The following is a 19,938-nucleotide window of genomic DNA, read 5'->3' as shown; positions in this document are numbered from 1 at the left end:
AGCTTTCCCATCCCACTGTGCCCCGAGCCCCGCTCCATCCTCCCCCCGGTTTAATGGCTGCTGCCAGCTCCTCGGCACGGGGCATGGGATTGCTCACATCGAAGGAAAGCCCATGTGTACAGCTGGTGCCCCTTCAGCAGTGTGCTGAGCCCGTGCAGTAGACCCTGTCACGGTGTCACCGCTGAGGGGCATCTCACTGAGTAGACACGCACGGCTAAGGTGACAGCTCCGCGCTTGCAGCCACTCAGGATCGACGTCCTTCTTCCTACGGTGACTAAGGGTTACGGGCACATTAATAGTAACCGTGTTTTAGCACCCCAGGGTTTCGATAAAACCAGTTTATAACTCTGCCACCTTGTAGCAAAGTAGAAAATTGCTTTAAAAATTAATGTAATTCACAGGGAATTATTTCCTGTACCTGCAAGTTTTTAAACCTAAGGGTCTCGGAGGCGAAAAATAAATATCACGTCTGACTTTGTTGTATGCCTTCTGGTAATACCAGCAGAAGAGAAGCAGATTTTTCCTTGACCTTTTACTTCAGGGAGGAGAGGAGAACTACTAGATGAGTGGTTTCATCTGCGTGCGAGACACACCGTTCTGTGCTCAAGGCCACGGTGAGTAGAGTGACTGCACATCTTAGTCAAAATGCCTAAAAGATACTCTGATTCAGTGAAACGAATAAGGTGTGTTTGAGGGGCTGTTGGAAAGAAGCAGTCGTCCAAAGTTCCATCAGCAACTTACAGCAGCACACGTGTCCTCAGAAGTTCCTGCTGCAGCATGAGCCAAGGGTTTGTGGGATTACTCTCTGTAAAGTATTGCATTAGAAGGTGAATTTTGAGAGTGCGTTTTAGAGAGTGCCAGCAGCAGATTCGCTCAGAAACCTCAGGTTTCAGGTGGGGATTTCTCATGAGCTTCTACATGTGCAGCATAGTTGACGTCAGCAGCAGACAGAGACTCCCAGCAAGTAAACCCAAAATGTTATCTATCTCATGAATGGTTAGCACCGATGTGCTAACCCAGGCCCGGCGCTGGGAGAGGTGCTCAATGCTTTAACCCATCTCCAGTCTCTTGAAGCAACTGGACAAGTGCTAGCAGAGTCGGTCACATCCCTATGTTTCAGTGACAGGCCCTGCTGAGTAAGCAAGTCAGGAGATACCCGTGATGTTTCCTGAGGACCGACCTCCCACAGGTCTTTTCTTCTCCAAAACCACCAATACTGTGATAAATGAGTATTTTAAACCATTAGAAGTATTTAAACCATTGAAACCAGGGAGAGGTAAAGGCGGGGGGTAAAGCCTGTCCTCGTGGGCCAAGTCCGTCTTCTTTGCTCTTCTGTTGTATTCTCCGAGCTCCAGAAAAAGGAAAGGTTGACATCTATAGGTATGTGTAGATGCTTCCCTGTCCTGAAAAGCAAAGAAAACATGAACAACTTGATCTTTTAATCTAAAAGGCAGTCCTGCAAAGGTTACCAATCAATCCAGTCACTGACCTATGGCAGTTTCTATAAATGCACGGGCAGATCTATAGCTCACACCACCCAGCAGCCTTAGAGCAGCATCATTTGCTTTAAATTCCTTATTCCAATTGTACCGTTTAATTATATTAAATGCTTGGTAGCATACACAGGAAGGAAAAACCCATCATTAGCTGGTGTGCCTTCCATCCCCACTGCTTTGGAGCTGTGTAACGATATTGACAGATCTGGCGTATCTCTGATCGGAAACAAGTATTTAGCCACTTAATCTTTGATGAGACATTGATCTTTGAGCAGGGACCGGTGCTTACAGTGCTCATGCATTGTGACCTTACCCGTCTGTTCACGCGGGAGGCATAAACAACATGCCACAGTCCTGTCATGTCCTTGGTTAGGTGGGCACAGCTTATGCCTCAGGTATGGTTTGGAAACTGATGGTGTGCTCGAGGCCAGGCAGGGCTTTCAAACGTTGGGTTTTGTAGTGACACTGTTAGCAGGGCTGGTGCAGGTCATCTGTGGCATTTGGAGGACCGGAATTCACCATCCAGCAGCTCCTCCATGCTAGTCTACCCTGGCAGTGGGTGCTCCGGAGTCCCTGACCGCTGGTGCTTCGGGGACCCTCCACCAAATGCTTTTTACTGGGTTTCCACCTCCCATTCAGTGCAGCCCGTTGAGGACGCCCGCCCAAGCACCGCTGGGCAGCGGTTGGCCGTGTGCCGTCAGCGCCCTGCGTGATGCTGTGACGCAGCCGCTTTATCAGCCATTGCCGCCGTACTGCTAACAAGGCTGCCATGTTGTATTATGCTTTTTCATGCAGTTCTGTGGTTTTTTGCTTATCTGCTACCTTCCTGTGCATCGCTCGCCTCTCCAGCAGCAACGTGTGTGCTTATCTGGTACGCAGTAACGAAGAAGAGATTAAAATGTAACTCCTTGGCACTAATAATCTCTGCTTAACGTCCCTCTCTAGAGTCAGCCAGCCCACTGACCTTCTGAAAATATTGAATCAAAGGGTGAATGAGTCATTCCTAAAATTTTGTTTATTAAATTGTATTCCTAAATTTGGTTTCCATTTCAGGAAATGGAAACAGATCAGCTGAAACATTTGTTTATGAATGTTTTTGAGATCTGTGATAAACCAGCAGCTTTTTGGCACAGATGCATTATCACCTTTCATGAATGATGCGAGATGGATTTGAATTTAATTGGTCACCTCTCCTTTGTTGATTCATTCCTGGTTCTTAAATGATGGGATAATTTGCTTTCTGAAAAATGCATATTTATGGAACACTCTCCCCCCCGCCCCATACCTCTGTGACTGCCTTCCTGTCTCTGGCCTCCCACAGCAAAACTTTTGCAGTTTAATAACGTATTGGATGTTTCAGGTCAGTATGGCAGGGTATGGTCATTTGTCTGTAAAGGCAGGATCACCTGAGGAAACGGGACCCTGAGCGGTGATTTTGAAAATGAGAAAATGGCCCTGTAACATTAGCTTTTGACTTCATTAGCTTTTCTATGCTGTTTCTACCTGTTCCGCTTTGCACGCTTGTGGGTGCACAGTGCGCCGTTAGCTCATGGTCTTGAGCAGTGCTGTGCTGGAGCCACCAACCACCTCAGTAGCTGAAAAGGCTGATGGTGTGCTGATCAGCCACCCCTGCACCCGGGACCAGGCAGCAGTGGTTGGGGTGCCACAGCACAGAGAGCAGGGCAGGACCTAGAGGCAAGGGCTTTCTTGAGTGTCCTCCACCGCATGGGGCAATGGACCCATTTCTGTAGGGGACAACCTCTGAGCTAAACTGTATATTCTCATCCACATTTATAAAAAACAAGATGTAATGTAGTTTAGAAGATAAGTGGAAAAACAAGCATGGGGGATGAAGGGTAATGAATCCAGAGGGTGGTGAGTTTAAAGGACACTTTTCTTTCAGGAAATCAGTGTATATACTTTTCAACCTAGTCTCTGCCAGTAACGCTTAGAAGACCAGGAACAAAATAGTCCCATGGGCAAAGCGCAAAAATATAAGCAAAAGCCTCTAACACTTGCATGTGCTACACTGCAGGAGTGAATACTCCTCCTGGTCTGGCTGTGCCTCTGTTCAGACATAGAAATGGGGAGGCAAATTACAGAGCGGTTGGTGAAAGCAGAGAATAAACTGATTTGTTGTCCTGGGAGCAGGACAAGGCCAGGTGAGCATGCGTTGCAATTAGCAGACCTACCTCCACTCTCCTCTGTTGCTTCCCATTAGCAAAAACCAATTTTTATTTTGTGTGTGTGTGTGTCTTGCGGTTGAGAGAAAGCGATAACAAAATCTGCTGCAGCTCTTTAAACATCAGGTGTCTCTAGCCAAGCTCAGGGCACTCAGAAACAAAATGGGTCATACAATTAGATAAGAGCAAAAGGTTTTTTTTCAGCTCAAGAAATCAATGATACGAGTCTATAGCATCAACATTAACGAGACTGAATAGGCTGGTCTACAGCCTGAAGAGCACTAATGATCCATTCCAGTATGTGTGCAGGTCACACGTAAAATCCATTCAAATCAGAGGCACCTGTATGATGTATTTCTACGGCATTGTACGAGTGGGGTATTGCTGCAGCCAGCCCTTGAATAAAGCATGGCTGGCTTTACACACAATGCTATCCTTACATCATCTTTGTTTTCCTCCTCCTTGGACACGTGAATGTAAATTGTAAATTAAGTTTGAATTTGAAATTTTAATAAAGGTGAAGACCTTCCACACCCAAAGGATTGCACAGCAAAGTGACCTTTCAAATTGACAATATAGGAAAGAGATGTTCATAGTTGAGCGGTGGGAAGGAAAAAAACCCACCAAGTTTAAGAGTGTTTTTACCTCGCTGCCATGGAAAAGGTGGTATCTTCAAAGGTCACCCAGGCTGTCTCATGAAGGTTTGCAGCATCCCATGTAGGCGTTTCCCCCCTGTTTCACACCACAATCAAAACCACATCATCTAGTCCTGTTTAGTGTACTATATTTTAACAAAACACAAACAGATATAATCTGTGTTAATTTTGCAACCTCCAGCACTGAGATTTGGTAGGAGACTGGTGAAAAATGCCAGGAAGGTATACAGGTCTTCAGGAGGACCCGGCATGCACAGCCTTCTCCTGTCTTCTTTGAAGAAAGGAATGCCTGTATCCAGGGTAGACACCCTGCTTGCAGGCAGGTGCCACTGCCCCTACTGGCACAGACCTACCTTCTCCCAGCGCTGTTTGGCTGCCACCATCCAAGATATCCTCTCCTGCCATGTCCTTGTGTCCCCTGGCCACTTGCAGCCTTTGCGCAGGGTGGAGCACATCAGTCCTGACCGTACGGCCAGCCTGTCTCTGTCTCTATCTCTGTCCAGACACCCATGGTATTCTCCCCCAGCCACCTCACCCTCCTGGCCTACAACCTTTGTGAGGCTCTTTCCTAGGCCACCATCTCCAAATTAGCTGCTTCTCACCTGCACCTCCAACCGTCTCCCACAAAACACTCCTCCTTCCTTTTCTCCTCCATGGGCTGAGTTCAATCTCCTTCTGGTGCTGGCTCTGTCAGCCACCACCTTCTTAGTCCCCACTGCCAACTGCAGCTTCCTGCATGCTCATGGTGGCACTGTGCCAACATCATTGCAGCCACCATCTCTAGAGAAGCTCTTCTCCTCCTCTCCTTGCCAAAGGCTGTACCCTGCAACACAAAGCCACGGATGCTGCCACCCAGCACAGGGCTGGTAGGGTCTGTCCCCCTGGGTGACACCCTGCTCTCCCCAGTCCACGAGGGAGGCAAAGATCCTGGACAGGAGGCAGTGCATGTGAGTCCAGCCAGGGATGGATCCCACCACGCCTACCTCAACTGGTCCTTGGGGCTCAGTGCTAGGACAGGTGACCCACGACATACTGCTATCTCCATCTGAAGGGTTCACCAAACCATGGAGGAGCCACTTAGGGCTTTCTGCCTCACCTAGTGGAGGCTGGGCGGTCTGTCCTGCTGGCAGCAAGGCCAGCGAGATGTACATGTCCCTTCACGGCTTGATTTTGGAATGCAGCACCCACGCCCATCTCTGTCTCTCAGAGATGGAAGAATCCATACTCAGCTATCGTCTTTCATCTGTCCTCCTAAGGCCTGCTTGTGGATGATGGAGCTTGGATGGACCCTGCTGACAGCTTGCTCGATGATGACTTAGGCTATGGACAGGGTTTCTTCCACAGGCTGCCCCAAAATGTGTTCAGGACCTCCCCCTAGGGAGACCTCTGTGCCCTACAGGCAGCAGGACAGGTACCCACCACGTGGGCCACACCATCCTACAGGAGCTCCCTGGCCCCCACCATGCAGTGAGACAACCACAGCTGCATGTAAGTGGGTGACCGGCGTGTGACCTGTGAGTCACCGCTCACCCTCGTCCTGCCTTGCACGGCAGGGCTCATCACCGGGCTCACACATCGCGGTGAGCATGGGCACCACTGGCATGGAGACCGCCAAGGCTGAGGGCTTTGCTTTCCCTGCAAACACGGGGAGCAGGAGAAACTGAAGGTCTTGTGCCCAACTTGCCATGGAGGGGACCTCTTTGGGAGTGATGGATGGTGGGCACGGCTGCCTTGGTAAAAACAGCGGTGTCAGTATGCACAGGGACAGCTTGCTCTCCGCAGCCTGCTTTCACTTGTCCAGCACTGACTGAGGCAGCAGGACGTGTTTGCACAAGTGTGTATGTGGCAACCGGGATGTTTCCTATGACCCATCAGACACTTTTCAACACGTGAATTTGCTGTGCTGCCAGTCCTGAGTACTGCCCTGGGAAGGCTTATGTTGGCATCAGGGGCAGACTCGACAGTCTTGAGACAGAAGTGCCCTTACGCGAAGGCATTTGTGTCTGTTTAAGTGACAGGTAGGATTGGAAAGAGGGCTGAGCTGTGATGGAGAGGAGGAAGGATGAGAAGAGACACACCAGGGTGATAGCACTGCACGCATATGCCATGGGCAAACCTGATCTGGAAGACCTTCGCAAGTGCCTGGTGTGTTTCACACAGGAGCTCTGCCTCAACGTGGCAAAGGCCCCTACCACGACTCTCGTGATGCTGCCTGCGTGTCACCCTGCCCAGCACCCTGCCCATGGGTGCTCACGCCGGCAGCGTGTGGCGCTGAGCTGCCACCTTGTCCAGCCCCGTGGCAGCACCCAATGCTGCCCACCTTTTCCCACCCCGGTGCCCCACTGTTGCACAGCTGCCCCTGCACCAGGGTGTGCACAGCTCTCCGCAGGGGTGCAGGGGGTGGACAGGCTCTGGCTCCCCGGCTGACAGCTCACCTGCACCGCCATGGCGAGGATCAGCCTCTCCCCACGGTGCTGTCTGGTCCTGTCACGGCAGGACCGTGGGCACGATGCCCCCGGCAGTGGGCTCTCAGGAAGGCGCAGTCTGGCTCCCAGGGCCGGCAGCTGCGTTTCTCCAGAGCTGACACTCGTGGGACTCATCTCGATGCTGTCTCACACTCTGCGGACACAAACACACCTATCAACAAGTCTCCCTGGAATGGAAAGCACCATGCTTTTATGGTTTCCACTGTATCGTTTCCATCATGCCACACTATCAGACACTGAAGCGTACTGCTGCCCCGACGCATCACCCCTCACAAAGCCGCAGGGAGGCATTGGCTCCCTTCCCCACTGGCCTGTGGTTTTTGTCCACTTAGGACTTCAGAGTTCAAAACTTTGTCTCCCTGTTTGGAAGACTGGTGTCCCTGCCTTTCTGCGTTCCCTCTGCCATCCACTCTGCCGCTTCAAGGGGCTGCAGGAAGCGCACAGCATTTCTCGTTGGAACTGCTCCTGTAGCAGGCACTATCCCCAGATTTTTGGACAGCAGCACATAAAGTTGGAGCTGGAATCTTCCAAAGGAAAGCTTAGGCTGCTCCTTTTATTTTCCCTGCCCAAAGTAATTTTCTACTGCTGCTCATCTCTCTTTTTACAGCCAGGACTGTGTGTGAGCTGGCTCTCACAATGTGCTCTTCCCTTTAACACTGCTGACTAACTCAAATGTCACCCCTACCTTCAGGAAAGGCGGGAAGGAGCATTCAGAGAACTACAAGGCAGTCAGCCTCACCTTGATCCCTGGGAAGGAGATATATGATCTTCTTGGGAACCATTTAAAAGCATACTATGGACAAGAAGATGATTGGATATACAAGATCATGCCGGATCAACTTGATAGGTGCCTCTGAAGAGATGACTTTGCTTGGTGAATGAAGTGAGAGCAGTGGATGTTGTCTATCTCAACTTTATTGTTGAAAGCCTTACTGTCTCCCCTAATACCCTCATAGACAGGCTGACGAAGTATGGGCTAGGTGAGCGGACAGTGAGGTGGACTGAAAACTGGCTGAACGGCCAAGGTGTAAGGGCTGTGATTAGCAGCACGAAGCCCAGCTGGAGGCCAGTCCCTAGTGCAGTCCCTTGGAGGTGGAGATTGGGGCAAATGATGAAGATGCCAAGCAATAATGTTCTGGCACTAGGGCAGCGTGCACCCTCGATAAGTTTGCAGAGCATACAAAAATGAGGGGATGGCTGATACACCAGGGGGTTGTGCCACCATTCAGAGGCACCTTGACAGGCTGGAGAAATGGGCTGACAGGAACCTCATTGGGTTCAACAAGGGAAAGGGACAAGTCCTGCACCTGGGGACAAACAATCCCAGGCACCAGTAGAGGCTGGGGCTGACTGCCTGCAAAGCAGCGTTACAGAGGAGGACCTGGGATCCTGCTGGAAACCAAGCTGACCATGAGCTGGCAATGTGCCATTGCAGCAAAGGCAGGCAACAGCATCCTGGGCTGCGTTAGGATGAGCATGGTCAGCAGGTCAACGGAGGTGATCCTCTCCCTCTACCTAGCACTGGTGAGACACATCTGGAGTGCTGGGCTCCCCAGTACAAGAAAGACACGGACTTACTGGAGCAGGTCCAGGGAAGGGCTACAAAGATGATTAAGGGACTGGAGCATCTCTCATATGACTTTAGCCTGGAGAAGAGAAGGCTCGCAAGGATCTTATCCGTGTGTATAAATACCCAATGGGAGGGAGTAAAGAAGACGGAGCTCCTCTCAGCAGTGACAGGGAGAGGACAAGAGGCAATGTGCATAAACTGAAATACAAGAAGGTCCATTATAAGCATAAGAAAAAATGTTTACTCCCAGGGTGTTCAAACACTGGAACAGGTTGCCCAGAGAATCTGTCATGATATCTTTGGAGATATTCAAAACCAGACTGGGCATGGCTCTGAGCAAGCGGTTGGGGTAAAACTCAAGAGATCCCTTCCAACCTCAGCCATTCTGTGAACAAGACTATCATCCTGGGCTCTCAGTTAAAAATAACTCGCAGCATCAGCCTCTGTGTGGGAAACACAGCTGAAGCTACCACAGGCTAACAGCTCCCACAGCCTTTCCTTTGTGGCTTTCTTCACGCATGTTTTTCCTGGCCTTTAACACCTGCAGTGACCCTCCAGTGCCTCTTTTATGATGCGACCCAAAGAACCACTGCAGCATTTCATATCAGCACACTTCCCTGCCCTCTTCCGTCACAGCACCTCACAAATGCCAGATGGTATCTGAGAGTGTTATCAGTGTGTGGTTCAGAAATACTTTATGTGGCTCCTACCTTACACACTGATGGTTTGTTCTCCATGACAGATGAACCTGGGGGTTTTGGATGCCTGGTTGCCTCCCAAGGGCCATGATTGGCACGCACATCGCTGTGGTTATAGGGTGGCTGCAAGGTGCATAAGCCTTGTGGTGGAGCAGAGCAAGTGGGTCTTATCTTCAGGATCTTCTGTTGAGTCCTCTCCCCTGCACAGCCTTGCTGGACAGCTGTGCTGCAGCACTTCCTCTGCTCAATGCTACCTCATACCTCCTGAGCCAGGGACACCTGGGCCACATCGGCATCCTGCCATCCTTCGCTCACCTCACCAGTGCCTGTATGTTCTCACCCCGAGCTTGAGCCAGCAGGCTTCTCTTCTCTCACAGCTCACATAGCCAGGAGACTACCCATCGTGATATTTTATGAGCAGCCAACCATCATTAGAGTCACTGCAATGGAAGATGTGTTACGGCTGGTCAGATGCTAGGGGTAAGTGGGCAGTGAGACAACTCCCCATGAGCTATATTGCACGCTGATCATCCACACCAATTAAATAGCCCATCAATGAGCCCTTTAGGGCTTACAGCTCTCTCTCCCCCCTCCACTTCTGTCAACTCAGGGTCTGAGAAGTGAGGCTCTTTGCCACCCATGTGAGATGTCGAGGCCTTGGTTCAGTTGCCATCCTGAAGCTCTCAGGTGCTTTGGCTGTAGCTGTGCTCAAACAGGAGTGCAGGCTGGAGCCCTGCTGCTGGCCCCATCATGGCCATCTCCTGCCCCATCCCTGCCCCAGGCACCAAACCCATCCCAATGGGCCGTTTGGGTGCAGCAGTCTCCATCTGAGGAGGGTTGAGGAGACTTTCTCCAGCCTAGAGAGGGCCTACGCTATGTGCCAAGCTACTCAGTGTGCCCACCTCCACACGCAGAGCTGAGCAAACACGACTCAGTGCAGCACTCAGCTGGAGGGCCCTGCACAGGATGATCTAATACCAGATATCACGTCTTCCTGGCCTTGCTTATCTTAGGTTTCAGCACAGCATTTCAAATCCACAGTTGCTGAGTACCACTGTTAGAAGTGGAACACACTGGTTTAGAAAGTGCTGAATGATATCAGGTGCTAGACCTCACTGGAAAGTATTGCCACCATTTATTTGGTCAGCAGATTGACATTCAAGACCAAATTGACATGAAATCTTCTTCTGCGCAGGAGGAGGAGGTGCTATAGAAACCCTCAAGTACCAGCGAGCGTGCAGCCCATGCCCATCCTCCAGCCCCACCGGCTGGCCCCGCTCCTCCCGGCCAGGACGCGTGGCTGCGCAGCCCCCACATGCCCTGCCTCAGGTGGGAGCCGCTGCTGATTTTGTGGCATTAAACCTCCAGGTAACATCACTTTGTTTCATTCTCTCTCGCTCTCTGTGAACGGCTGTTCAGGGTCCTGCTGTGGCTGGGAGGAGGCTCAGGTGCCCGATTTCCGCGGGGCAGTGCAGAGGTCCCTGCAGTAGGTTGCGATCTCTGAGCCTTTTGGTTTCTGTTCTCACTCTAAGGTATTCTCCAGGTACTTTACCTTTACAGCATATACTTTCTAACAGCAGCTGGGAACTGGAGGCTAAATTCATCCCAACTTGGGAAATGAGTGGTTCGAAAAGGTTTCCTTTTTGGCTAAGTGAACCCTTGCATCCCCTTTCCAGGGTCTTTCAAAGCAGTTCTGTGGTTAGGGAGGCTGCAGTACCGTTTGCAGGGGATGCAGTGATGGACAAGCCTGAAAGAACACAAGTTTCAAAAAAAAAAGAAAAGAAAAAAGTGTTGTGCCTTAGATCACTGTGTTTGAGAGAACTGTGAACAACAGCAAGGTCGGAGCGGGCAGTTTCCAGGTTTCCTTATGCTGTTTGGAAACAGAGAGGAAGAGCCCCTCACTCAAGTGCTGTGGCAGGGCTCTCTCCTAGGGCTCTTCGTCCATGGTGGCAGTTTATCTGCTCTCTCTTTCTGGACATGCTTCCCTCCCAGGTCAGCTTGCTGCCCAGGGCCTGGCCGGCACTGCCCATGGTTAGATTAACACCCCTGTGACGTACTGCCCTGTCCAAGTCTATTCCCATACCTATGCAGCACATTTATAAATCTTCATTGACAGCTACCCATTCAATTTATCGGAAAGTTGGTGAAAATCAGGGCAGTTGCCACGGAGGTGGCAGGTTTGAAGTCAGCTGATGCAGAAGATGCTGTGCTGTACCCATCCTTCCCACCCCATTTTGCTTCTTCCTCTCCCTCTGCTTAGCTTCAGGTCCCTTCCCTCACCCACCCCAGCAGCCCCCCTCAGCTCCCACGGTGTCCTTAGTCATTTCACCCACCACATCCACCCTTTGCTCCTCTGGTACCTGCTGACTTCTGACTTCCCCCCACAAGGCAGAAAAAGGATTTCACACGTAAGACTCCTCCTCCGGCGCAGCTGCTTCCCTGCGGGCATCCCACTGGGAAATACACCGGGTGTTTGCCGTCACGGTGCTGCTGCAACAGTCACTGTGCCTTCAGCCTCTGCCTTACTTCTCTTCCTCCAAGCTCTCTGTTAAGGGTCTGGAAGAAGCCTGCTACTTCTTGAGCTGCTGGAGGAAATGAGCCCAGACCTGGCCTTCCTCCCCAGCTGGTCACCAAATTCCGTGGCGGGGGACAGATGCTGACCAGCTCTCCCCAGCCTATGGTGAGGGGAAGGCAGGACACTCCACAATACCGGCGACCTTGTCTGTCGAGCCCCAGCCTGTTCTGGTCCTCCAGCAGCAGCAAGACGCTGTTTTACAGCCATCACTATCCTTTTCTCACAGCTGTAGGTTGCTGCCTAGTCCCTCTGAGGCTGCAGCCATCTTACCCACCCCACCCCAAGCATTTCCAGCAGCCACAGGATATGCTAGCTTATCAAACTGCATCTCTTTAAAGACATTTTGTGCTCAGCCATACCCTATCCGCGCTATGTGGCCTGCTTTAAAACCCTCTGCTCATTTCCTCCCTCCTCCCCCCAGTCTCTGGTCTGCCTGGTGGCCTGGAGCACTTGCGAGCCCTGATGCTGGGAACTGCATTTGGGCCAAGACTCCAGCTCCAAAGGAGGGGGGTGGTCCGCCAGAGCCCTTTCACACTGCAGAGCACACCGGTGTGGTTTGCCTGCGTTGTACTTCAGCACGGGGGCTGCTGCTGGCATTGCAGCGCAGGGCCGGAGAAAAGCAACCTGGGCATTAGCCAAATACATCTGCCTTATGCAGTCAGTGAGCGTAACGATGTGGCAGCTTCAGCCCTTGATGTGAGGTGTTTCCCTACTGCTACTTACTGTAGTTCAGAGAGGTTTTCCTTGGGTGGCAGCTGTCAGCTTCCTTCCAGGGTGCAGGCACCGACCAGCAAGCCTCTGCTGGGAAACCCAGACCTGAGTACACAAGAATTGGGAGAGCGCTCTACGCAGGAGTCACGTTAGTGTCTGCTGGTGCCCAAGACACATATCACCCCAGCAATTGAGTTATTGGTGTGTTTATCAGTTACTTCAGAACTGAAGTCTGATTTTGCAGGCAGTGCCCTCACCAGCTGACCAGAAGGTCCGCATTGCTTGCAGATAATTGCTTGAGCAGGCATGTTCAGCCATGGTGTCCCTCCCTCTGTCTCTGAAAGCTGTAGGATCTCACCAGCTCCCTCAGCACTTCACTCTCCTGTTAGAGTGGTAAATAACTGATTTTAAATTAAAAGGTTAAATTCTTTCCAGAGTGCATTTAGACGCAAGCAGAAATTCAGTGACATATACACAGCATCACCAGTTCAGAGAATTGTTCCGTGTGCATGTCACATAGAGACACTTTGCACAGGATGGGGTCTGATGAAAGCCGATTTTTATCAGCCCATGAACTCACACTCTTCACACAACCAATACTCTTGCAAAACATCTAGTAGCCAGTGTGACAGAGGCTCAGTACCTACTGCTTACATGTCATGGATTTCTCACGGTGGCAGGATGCCTGCCGTGAGTAGGAACCACCTCATGCAGCCCTTAATGGCAAGTTCCTTGTTTTATGCTGGTGTTCCCCCTTTCAGGTGTGTATTTCTGCTTTACATCTGCAGACTCGTACTCTCTCCTGGAATGAATGGGCTTAAAATCAGGTTAGTCCTTTCACCCCCCATTCCCTTCCCAAGGAGGTGGAGAGCAGCAAGCCTCACTTACTCCCTTAGGGTTTCAAGCATGCCTTTGGGATGCAGGAACTCAGATTCAGCTCTGTCTTCCTCAGCTTGGAGCAGGAGCTCCAGGTTCACAAGGCAGCCCAAAGGCTCAGAAACCTGCCCAGTTAGAGCCAGAGCATGAGGATGTCTACCAAGTGACATCTGCTATGCCCTTGCAGCCCTTCACCCCCCTAGTCTGTGTTCCAAACCAGCAGAACTGGTGGAAGAGCTTTTGCTCATGGGTTGTGCTGGGCTTTGGCTTTGGTTGCTGCAATCCCTGCCTAGCTCAAAACTAAGCTAAGGGTAATTTTACCTCATTTGCACAGCCTGGCTTACAGAATTAGTGTTCACACTGTCACAGGATGCCCCTGCTATCTATGGGGGCTCTTCTAAGTGCTATTCCACCCCTTCATTCAAGATCCCCCTATTTAATAAAGGCCGTCTGCCATGTCCTATTGGAAGCATACCTTGAGTAATTTTCTCAAATTTACTTAAATACCCTTTTTTATAGGAGCCATGCATCTATGAAGAGGTAGGAGGAAAGTCTGACTATGTCTTTTCCCATTTCAGGTCTCAGAACATCACACAACATCTACACATCAGGATAATGAATGTGTCCAACAACTGCAATGTCACAAATCTAGAACTATATCACCATGTTCGTCTCATTGAATTTACTCTGTATAACCTCATTTTCTTTTTTGGAGCACTATTTAATGCCCTTGCCCTCTGGGTGTTCTTCTGCAAGATAAAGAAGTGGACAGAAACCAAAGTGTATGTAATCAATTTGGTCTTTGCAGACTTCTTCGTCATCTGCACCTTGCCTTGCATGGCTTATTTGCTCTGGAATAAGTCAACCCGAGATGAACTCTGCCAGTTTATAGAGGCAATGTATTTTATCAACATGGTAGTGAGCATCTACATGATTTCATTTATCTCCATCGATCGATACATTGCCATAAAGCACCCCTTGAAAGCCAGGACCTTCAGGTCTCCACTGAAGGCTGCCCTTCTCTGTGGGCTTCTGTGGGTCTCTGTGATAATCGGTGCCACCTTACAGCTTTGGCAGAGACACGCTGAGCTCTGCTTTCAGAAGGACACCACCGCACCTGCTACTCTAAGCCTGCTTTCCATTTTCTTTGTTTTCACTCTTCCATTAGCAGTCTTGACTTTTTGCTCCACAGAAGTAATCAGGAACCTTAAGAGACAGCTGAACACAAATTCACCGGAGGAGAAATTAATCCAGAAAGCTGTTCACATTATTTATGCAAATCTGATTGTATTTCTAATATGTTTTCTGCCAGCCTACCTTGGGGTACTTGCCAGGTTCATAATGGAAAAAGTTGGAGCTACCCGTTTCCTCCTCCAGGTTATGAAGAACTTCTCCTCTGTGACGAGGTGCATTGCCACTTCCAACTGCTGCCTGGATAGCGTCTGCTACTACTTTGTGACCAAGGAGTTCCATGAAGCCCTTCTACTGCCCAAACTCAGCACTGAAAAAACAGATCAAAGCCACTCCTGGCAGACACACACTTGCTAAAGGAAGGCGGGGGGGGGGGGGGGGGGCAAAAAACACCAAACCCAAAAACCGCCACAACAACTCTGTAACAGCAAGAGAAAATACAGCTTCAGTGTTATTGGGATAACTATCGCTCTTTCTCTCTAGGGAGATCATTGTTAGGGTTAGCATGACCAAGTTAATTGTGATTTATACTCTGTTTCTACTAAAGAAATAAGTTATTTCACAGAGATGTGTAAAAGTGTGTATGTAATCACTGGTCACTAACATTGTCTCCATTCCACCCTCCAGCACCTACTTGTTACTCTTACAGGAAGACAAGTGACCCATGTATGGCACTCTGTTTTAGTTCATTTTGCGGCTAAAGTCAATTGGTCCTTACTGCCAACAAGTACAAAAGAATATATCATGTTTTACTTCATTGTGTATTTCAAGTTGTTTGTGTTATTAAAATAATCCAACTTATTTTTATCCCATTCCTTTGGCGGACTGGGGTATGCGCGTGTGCGTGTGCATGTGTGTGTTCAGGCGGTACCTGCACATCACTAAGTACATGGCCCTACAAAGCAGCCTACATGCTGCTGACTGCCCTTCCCCTTCAAGTCAATGGGTCAGATAGATGTGAAGGAATGCTTGTAGGATGAAAGCAATACTCGTCCAGTGCCATAAAGGCACAAAGACCGGGAGATTTCAGAGCTGAATCCTCCTGCCAGCTCCTCTCCTGCTGCACAGCTGAGCCCTGGCACAGAGACACCTCCTTAGAGCCGCCGTTCCCAAGGGGCTGCCGCTGCCACCCGTGGGGAAGCTCTTTTAGCTCTGGCTAGACCTTTGCCACCTGTGCATTGCTATTCCCTGGGTTTATGTTGTGGCACCAGTTTGGCCCCCAGGTTCACCCTCCCGGCCGCAGCTCAGGGTCAGAGTAGCACCCCGCAGCTGGACACAGCTGGGTCCAGGTTCCCGCAGCCTGCCCACACTGACACCCCTAACGTTTCCATGGGGGAAACGCATTTGTCCATGAGTCAGCAACCTAGAAAAGCCAGGGGAGATGGGGGGTGGGTTGACCCCCCCACATGTTATTCAAATGCTCCCTAGGACAGGCCTTTTTTCTTTCTAAATGCTGAAAAATCTCCAAAATGGCCTCCAAGCTCTGCCCAGGCAATGCTCGGGGTACTCCGGAAGACTCCCTGCCCACTTACGCAGTTTCCCCTGTGACCTACATCTGCCTTCAGGGAGCCCATGGCTGCTGCTCAATCTGCTGTTGTCACCTGTGGGACTGTGAGGTCAGGGGACATGAATTAACGGGACAAATCCTGAGGGAGTCAGAGGATGGCTCCTGTCAGCTGGCTCACATCGATGGGACTGCAACTGCTGCAGCCGACAGACAGCAAAAGCCATTAAAATGACTACAAAATACCACTGGGGCATGTTCTTAAACATGTTTCTAAAGGTCCTGACACCTATGGTGTGCTCACTGCCACACCAGTGTCTCTCACCTGTGCCCGGTTGGCAGTGACTGTCATTACCAGCGTGGGCTTTCCAGCGATGCTGATGAGCGGTGTTAGACAGCTGGCTGATTCACAGAGGACAAGCGGGCACATAATGTCTGTCACCCTGTCACCTTTCCTGTAAAGACACCGAAGAGAAGCATGCTGGGTCCCCTCGCCCGGGGCTCACTCTCACGGGGTGCACGAGCACTGATGTCCCCCCTCGGAAAGGCCACCGGCCCCCGTACTGCTGCCTGCCTGGGGCACGCTCTGCAACCGCACCGGAGGCTGCACGGGCTGCTCTGCTCCCTAGGGACCTTTCGCTGCCAGAATCGCAATTTGCAGCCATTATGGGTTTTATTTCAGAAATTATTTGCTTTCCCACGACTGAAAATATTAAATTTTAATTGCTAATTTGTGTGAGGCAAGTTGGGGGAACGCGGACTGGGTGGAAAAAATGATGGTGAAGCACTGAGCTGATGTGAGTAGAACAACAGAGGGCACCAGAGACTCCACCGTCCCAAAAAGTAGGTGATAAATGAACCACTTTTGGAGAACAAGAGTTCATTGCAGCGTTTCGGTGCTCCTGAGCGGTTGACAGCAGGCTCCCGGGCAGCCGTGCCCTGCACAGAGCAGCACCCTGAACTGGCACCCGCAGCCCCAACACATCTCCCCTGCCGGGACGCCCGTGTCTACACTGCATCCTTTCTGAGGACTAAACCCACCTGACAGCCCCACAAGAAACAGGTAATGACTTTAAATTCTACCCACGCCGGTGTGTGGCAGTGTGCTCTGCTCAGTACTTCAGGATGTGCTTTCTCATCTCTTAACTGAAGCAACTGCGCCAGGTTGGTAACTTATGGGTGAGTCCTCAGCTGTACACAGACGCCTCAGTCTCCTCCTGCTTTCACAGCTGTTATGCCTCACTGTTTTTCAGACACATGTGTCGTTCAGGGGGCTCTTCATCCCTCGCTGCGGTTTCACACCGGTGCTTCTTACCGTGCCTTTTCTGCTAGCATGGAGACACCCAGCTCCAGGCACGCTGCGGCACGGGACCTTGGGAACTCCCACTGGCTCTGTGCTTACACGGGGGATTCGATGGCTCTGGAATGCCCAGCCCAGCCCGGAGGGCTCAGCTGCTCCTCGGGGCAGTGCTATGCGTGCAGAAAGTGGCTTTTTCACTGCAGGATGACCATGGTGGGCCGGCAGGGAACGGCTGCACGGTAGGTGGTACCACGGTGCAGCCAAGGACCTGGGAGGCTGAAAGCCCAAGAGAGCCAGGACACCAGCTGTATGTTAGCTCCTCCGTAAAATCCACCCTAAAAATGAGTGTGGTTCAGTAATGCCATACCAGTTCTGGTGCTAGGGCAGGTACCGTGCTTTCTTCTGTGGTCTCCAGATCCATCTCCCAGTCTTGGACACTAAAACCAGTTCACTTTTAGTTCATGCAATCAGATACTTTCACTACAGTTTGGATGTTGATGCTTAGAAGCCACTGACTTATAAGGCAATGTATTTATAAGAGATTGAAAGAATCTGGGCATTTTCCTTTCCTGCCTTACTGTAAACAGTTCCTTTATGAGCTGCAGACTAAGTCTAATTCATTCTCCACAGCCTCCTTGCTGGCAGCGGATGTCCTGAAATATTTAAAAGAGATAGTCTAAGTTCTTGGATTTGTGTTTTCTGCTCTAGCAAAATTTTGGCTTCCTGTCTTTGAAGGTTGAGATCAGACGTGTCTTCTCACTTTCCCTTCTCTCTTTGGAGACCTGTTATCTGCTGGGGCTGGTGATACCCATGCTGAGCTACTCCTCCCCAGCATCTGGCAGCGAGAGGAGCGGGTTTGTGCTCGGGGGCAGCCTGCCCACTGCAGGCACCCAGCCACCAGCCTGCAGCTGCATTCCCGTCGCCCCCAGGAGTAAAGCCACCGGAACTACCTGGAAGGGCCAGAAGGGCTCAAGTCCTGTGGAGGTTCACAGGCTGGCAAGTCCCAGAGCAAACCCATGGGGTGGCTTCAGCAGCAAAGTAAGGACCTTGGAGGGTGGAGGGGGAATGCTGCCCAGCTCTGCTTTGGTCTGCCCTAAAGCCAGTGGCTCTCTGACAACCACAGCAGCAGCAAAGATAAGGGACCACAAAAATTATCATCCTGCTTTGCAGACCCTTTGCTGTTACCCAAACTGTGCAAAACAGGACTTGATGGAGGGCAAGGCAGACTTAACCCCCTAACAGCTGCAAAGAAGTTCGCCTCTGTGTTTTTGTGTTAGCTGGTGGTGAGTGACAGTGTTACTTTGATGGCTGAGGGACAGACAGCGCGGATGAGCCACCGAGCCCCCCCAGGGGCTGCCTACATACGCAGTGCAGGGGCATGAGGAGCCACGGAGCCATGACAGCAGGGGCACCTCAGCAGGACCCGGCCCCGAGCTCCATCTCATGCTTACACCCTTTTCTTGCAGAGACGGCCCAATATGCAGAACTGCACCAACGATGACGACACGCTGCAGAAAGGCCTTGTGCTATTTCAACTTATCATCTACATCCCGGTGCTCTCTTTTGGGATCCCACTGACCTTGACTGCCTTCTGGGTCTTCTGCTGCAAACTCAAGAGGTGGACCGAGACCAGGGTGTACATGATCAACCTCATGGTCGCAGACAGTTTCCTGCTCTTTGCCCTGCCTTTCCTGATATATTTTAGCAAGTACGACCATCCCATAGACAAGCTGTGCATCACCATCCAGAACATCTATTTTACAAACATGCCTATGAGCATCCTTATCATCACCCTGAATGCAATTGATCGATACATTGCAATCAAGTTCCCTCTGAAAGCAAAGATTCTTCGATCCCCACTAAAATCAGCTTCTATCTGTGTGTTTCTTTGGATAATGCTTATAGTTTATTCCTACTTGCGTCGAAAATTGGATGGCAGAAAGGAACGATTCTGTCTTCGGAAAGAATCTATTCAACCTAATTATTCAACGTTATTCTCTGTTATCTTTGTGTATTTTATTCCCTTAGGGATTGTGATTTTTTGCTCAGTTCAAGTCATCAAATGTCTCAAAAAGAAGATGGCCACGAGCCCTCATGAGACAAAGTTAATTCAGAAAGCAATCCACATTATTTCTGTGAATTTGTGCGTGTTCATCGTATGTTTTTTGCCTTTCTACATCACACTGCTCTTCCGGTTTGCAGTGGATGTTTCTGGAGCTTGTTCTCTGCTCTTGAAAGTTAGAGCCTCTGTTCAGATCTGTGCGTGCTTAGCAAATTCTAACTGCTGTTTGGATGCATTTTGCTATTATTTTGCAGCCAGGGAATTTCAGGAATTTCCTTCTCTTTTCCCCACTTGTATATCAATGAGGTCCAAGATGAACCAAAGTCAAGAGTCACAGCCGCCCACAGATCAAGTCATGACATAAACAAGGTGCAGTGCACTATAGGTGTTAAGAGCCACAGTGCTGCTGAAGTTTCGAGGCAGAGGGAATGGGACTACTTACAGTATTTGCAATCATTATAGGTACAGACTTACCTGCAAAAAGGAGCAACCCCCTCCAAGGGGTCTGATATTAACTTGAATTTTGTCCTGTCCTCAGTGACTTGACTCCAGCTCTGGCTATTGTCTTGAATCCTTGTAGCGCAGCTTCAGGCATCTCCTGGTCAAGAGGGAGAGCCATGTGGTATGGTC

The 19,938-nt window shown here is 50.4% G+C and overlaps 2 protein-coding genes across 3 annotated transcripts; both read left to right on the top strand.

The window, feature by feature from the left end:
- Positions 1 to 547: 547 nt before the first annotated feature.
- On the top strand, positions 548 to 14,799 carry LOC309675079 (G-protein coupled receptor 35-like; the record flags this gene model as incomplete). Of its 2 annotated transcripts, none has more annotated exons than XM_082487286.1 (3): positions 548 to 614; positions 10,285 to 10,457; positions 13,830 to 14,799. In XM_082487286.1, the coding sequence occupies exon 3, from the start codon at positions 13,867 to 13,869 to the stop codon at positions 14,797 to 14,799; it is 933 nt and encodes a 310-aa protein (XP_082343412.1). In that variant the 5' UTR covers positions 548 to 614; positions 10,285 to 10,457; positions 13,830 to 13,866. The 2 variants fall into 2 exon arrangements, with proteins under 2 accessions (XP_082343412.1, XP_082343413.1); XM_082487287.1 differs by lacking the exon at positions 548 to 614 and adding an exon at positions 9,527 to 9,569.
- A 3,867-nt stretch (positions 14,800 to 18,666) lies between these two features.
- LOC309675156 (G-protein coupled receptor 35-like) lies at positions 18,667 to 19,672 on the top strand (the record flags this gene model as incomplete). Its single annotated transcript, XM_082487379.1, has 1 exon — positions 18,667 to 19,672. The coding sequence occupies exon 1, from the start codon at positions 18,725 to 18,727 to the stop codon at positions 19,670 to 19,672; it is 948 nt and encodes a 315-aa protein (XP_082343505.1). The 5' UTR covers positions 18,667 to 18,724.
- Positions 19,673 to 19,938: the final 266 nt, after the last annotated feature.

This window comes from Vanellus vanellus (assembly GCF_965231255.1).
Source record: "Vanellus vanellus genome assembly, chromosome: 8".
Classification (NCBI taxonomy): domain Eukaryota; kingdom Metazoa; phylum Chordata; class Aves; order Charadriiformes; family Charadriidae; genus Vanellus; species Vanellus vanellus.
Note: the sequence above shows the minus strand (reverse complement) of the source record. Positions and strands in the feature narration are given on the sequence as shown.